At 49.0% G+C, this 2,661-nt stretch overlaps 1 protein-coding gene across 1 annotated transcript in view; it reads left to right on the plus strand.

Moving 5' to 3' along the window:
• The window catches only part of LOC110288124 (sperm motility kinase 3A-like), a 2,108-nt gene extending 872 nt beyond the window's left edge, over positions 1-1,236 (plus strand). The window contains exons 2-3 of the mRNA XM_021154563.2: positions 6-579; positions 986-1,236. Of these exons, the coding sequence (XP_021010222.1) occupies positions 6-534 (529 nt within the window). The 3' untranslated portion in view covers positions 535-579; positions 986-1,236. The remainder of the gene's footprint in view (positions 1-5; positions 580-985) is intronic.
• The last annotated feature ends 1,425 nt before the right edge of the window (positions 1,237-2,661 follow it).

Raw genomic sequence — 2,661 nt, forward strand, 5'->3', positions numbered from 1 at the left:
TCTTATTGTCTACTGAAAAAACAGATTCTTAGGCAATGTGACAGGCCAACCCGGGCTTGGCCTGTGAATCCATCGGTGACCCCATTCCCTTCCCTTGTTGATACTGCTACTTTCCATCTCAGACTTCGGAGGAGTGAGACTAAACCCAGATGTCCCTGGTCATCCACCAATAGGCAAGTGTCTGTCTGCTGCAAGAGTACTAGTAGGAAAAGAGACAGAAGAGTCAGTTGGCCCGGTGGTCTCCCCAGGCCACTCCACACAACACCCACAATGGACCACACACATACCCATACTAGGAGTGTACCCTGCATTTACTCAATGTTTTGCAGAATCCCCCCAAAGAGCAGCGATGAGAGTACAGAAGGCCACACCTCAGCCTCAGCAGCAGATAAGCCTGTCCACAGCAGGGGCTGGCCCAGAGGCATCAGGGGGTGGACAAGGAAGATAGGAAATGCGATGAGGAAGCTCTGTTGCTGTATCCCATCAAAAAAGACATCTCACGTGGGGCAGAACAGAGTCTCCCCCCAAAAATAAGACACAGGAAGAGTGTCAGGAAAACAAGCATCCGGCACAGCCCAGGTACATTTCTGTATATGCATGTATCTATGTTACTCATATCTGAGTCAACTGGCAGATTATACTTATGTATATGTGGGGAAGCTAGGTCTAGACACCGTGGGATGATGGTTAAATGGAACCTGCCAATAGGTCTAGCATCCCAGAAGGTATCTCCCGTATGTACCCTGCACGTTGAACAAGGAGGAGAACTGACCATGCTAGGGGGAGGAAGTGGGAGAAGGAGGAGGAGGAGATGCTGAGGGAGGAGAGGGTGGTATGTGGTGGGAGCTAGGAGATGGGGGGAAGAGGTTCAGACACGAGGAGGTAACTTGGGGGAACAGTGTGAAACAGGGTAACCACAGTTGGAGAGATGCCCTGTGCAGCTGAGGTTCTCAGCATCCCTCTCACGTGTGCTGTTGCCTTTTAGAAGATCACCAGAGGATGTCGGATGCTATGATTCTACAGTTATAGTATTGGAAAGGACCCATGTATAGACATGGACCTGCAAAAGGGAAACTTGTGGAAAGGCATCATGTTCTGGGTTCAGCGTGCATCACTCAGAGCCCCGAGTCCAACCAAGTAGGAAGAAAGCAAATGATGAAATCCCAGATGGCCTCTGGGATCACCATCAGAGCAGGGGCTGAAAGCCTGTGCAAAGCTGGTAGAGACAGAAGCCCTTCTGCCTACCCAGGGTCATAATCAGACTCCTCCTCTGAGAATAAAATACATGTTTGTGAAAGATGACCTCGGAGATTTTCCTGCCTCTTCTTTACATAGGATAATTGTTCCTGTGGTGTTCAAAAGCCCCAGGAAGAATAACTTCGCACCCCAAGCCACCAGATCATTAAAAGTGCCTTGAAGGGACCAAACTTTCAGGTGCCTGAAGTGGGGAAGTGTGAAGCTGGGTGTGGACTTTGGGTCCTTCTCGACCCAGCAGCATGATCAGAAGGACTAGAGAGAACATTAGATACTATCAGCTTAACCCACTTCCACAGAGGCAAGCACGGTAACCCTGTGAATTCCTGCAGATTCGGCGTGAGTTGTAAGATCAGACAGTCTGGAGTTAGCTAAATATCAGTGTCTCTTGGCCTCAAGGGAGAAGGGAGTTTGGATTCCAGCCCTGGCCTAGTCCTGTAATAAACACCTAGTACCCCTCAAACGCAGACAGCAAGGTCTACATGATGTTCACAGCTCCCCTGGCCTGAAACCGTCCTGTGATTGATACTACAAAACAGGAAGCAGGGACTTGAACTTGAGATCATGGACTAAGGCTGGGGAGGGCTTCAGGGCACTTGATCTCAACTGCAATGTCAGAAACTGAGCCACAATGATCAAGGGTGGCAGGTTTTCTTTTCTTTTCTGCTCACAGGCCTGGCAATGAAGTGCACATATGTGGATCTTTCCTCCCACTTGTACTGTCTGCAGTTATGAGGTCTTTCAACAGTGGACTCAAAACCCCAGAAAAGAGTCTTCAAAAGGAAAGAGCTACACACTGCACTGACCATAGCACTCTGAAAAGCAGAGGACCTTTCAGGGTTTGAGCCAATCAGTGCTCAATAGTTAGCTTCCGGGTACAGTGGGTGCTCAGGAATAACACCGGAGCATGTGTTCTGTGACCTGACTGTGGTTCAGAATCTGTTTCATGTGTGCCAGCAGCACAGCTAATCTNTTCACAGTGTCCACACAGCTACTGGTCCTCGCATGTGCCTGCTCCACCTTTGGACCTTAGAGTGTAAAGTTAGCCCTGCATGCAGCATGGACTTGGTTTTCTATGCATCATGCCTACCTCTGTGTGTGATTATGAGTGTGTGGGGGGGGTGTGGTAGAGCAAGTGAGAGAAAGGAGAGGGAGAGAGGAGGGTAGAGAAAGGGAGGGAAGGAGGAAGGGGAGACAGAGAATGGAACAAGCTTGTATGGACATGGTCATGGATATGTCCCACCATGTGTGTAGAGGTTAGAGGACATTTTTGTCAGATTTTACCTTCTACTTTGTTTGAAACTAGGTGTGTGGTTTGATACTACATATGCCAAGGTACCTGGCCCACAAGCTCCCAGATATTTTCCTGTCTCTAATGCTTTCCCTGTTTCCTAGGAGCTCTGATAT

The sequence above is a fragment of the Mus caroli genome, unplaced genomic scaffold (assembly GCF_900094665.2).
Source record: "Mus caroli unplaced genomic scaffold, CAROLI_EIJ_v1.1 scaffold_22135_1, whole genome shotgun sequence".
Classification (NCBI taxonomy): domain Eukaryota; kingdom Metazoa; phylum Chordata; class Mammalia; order Rodentia; family Muridae; genus Mus; species Mus caroli.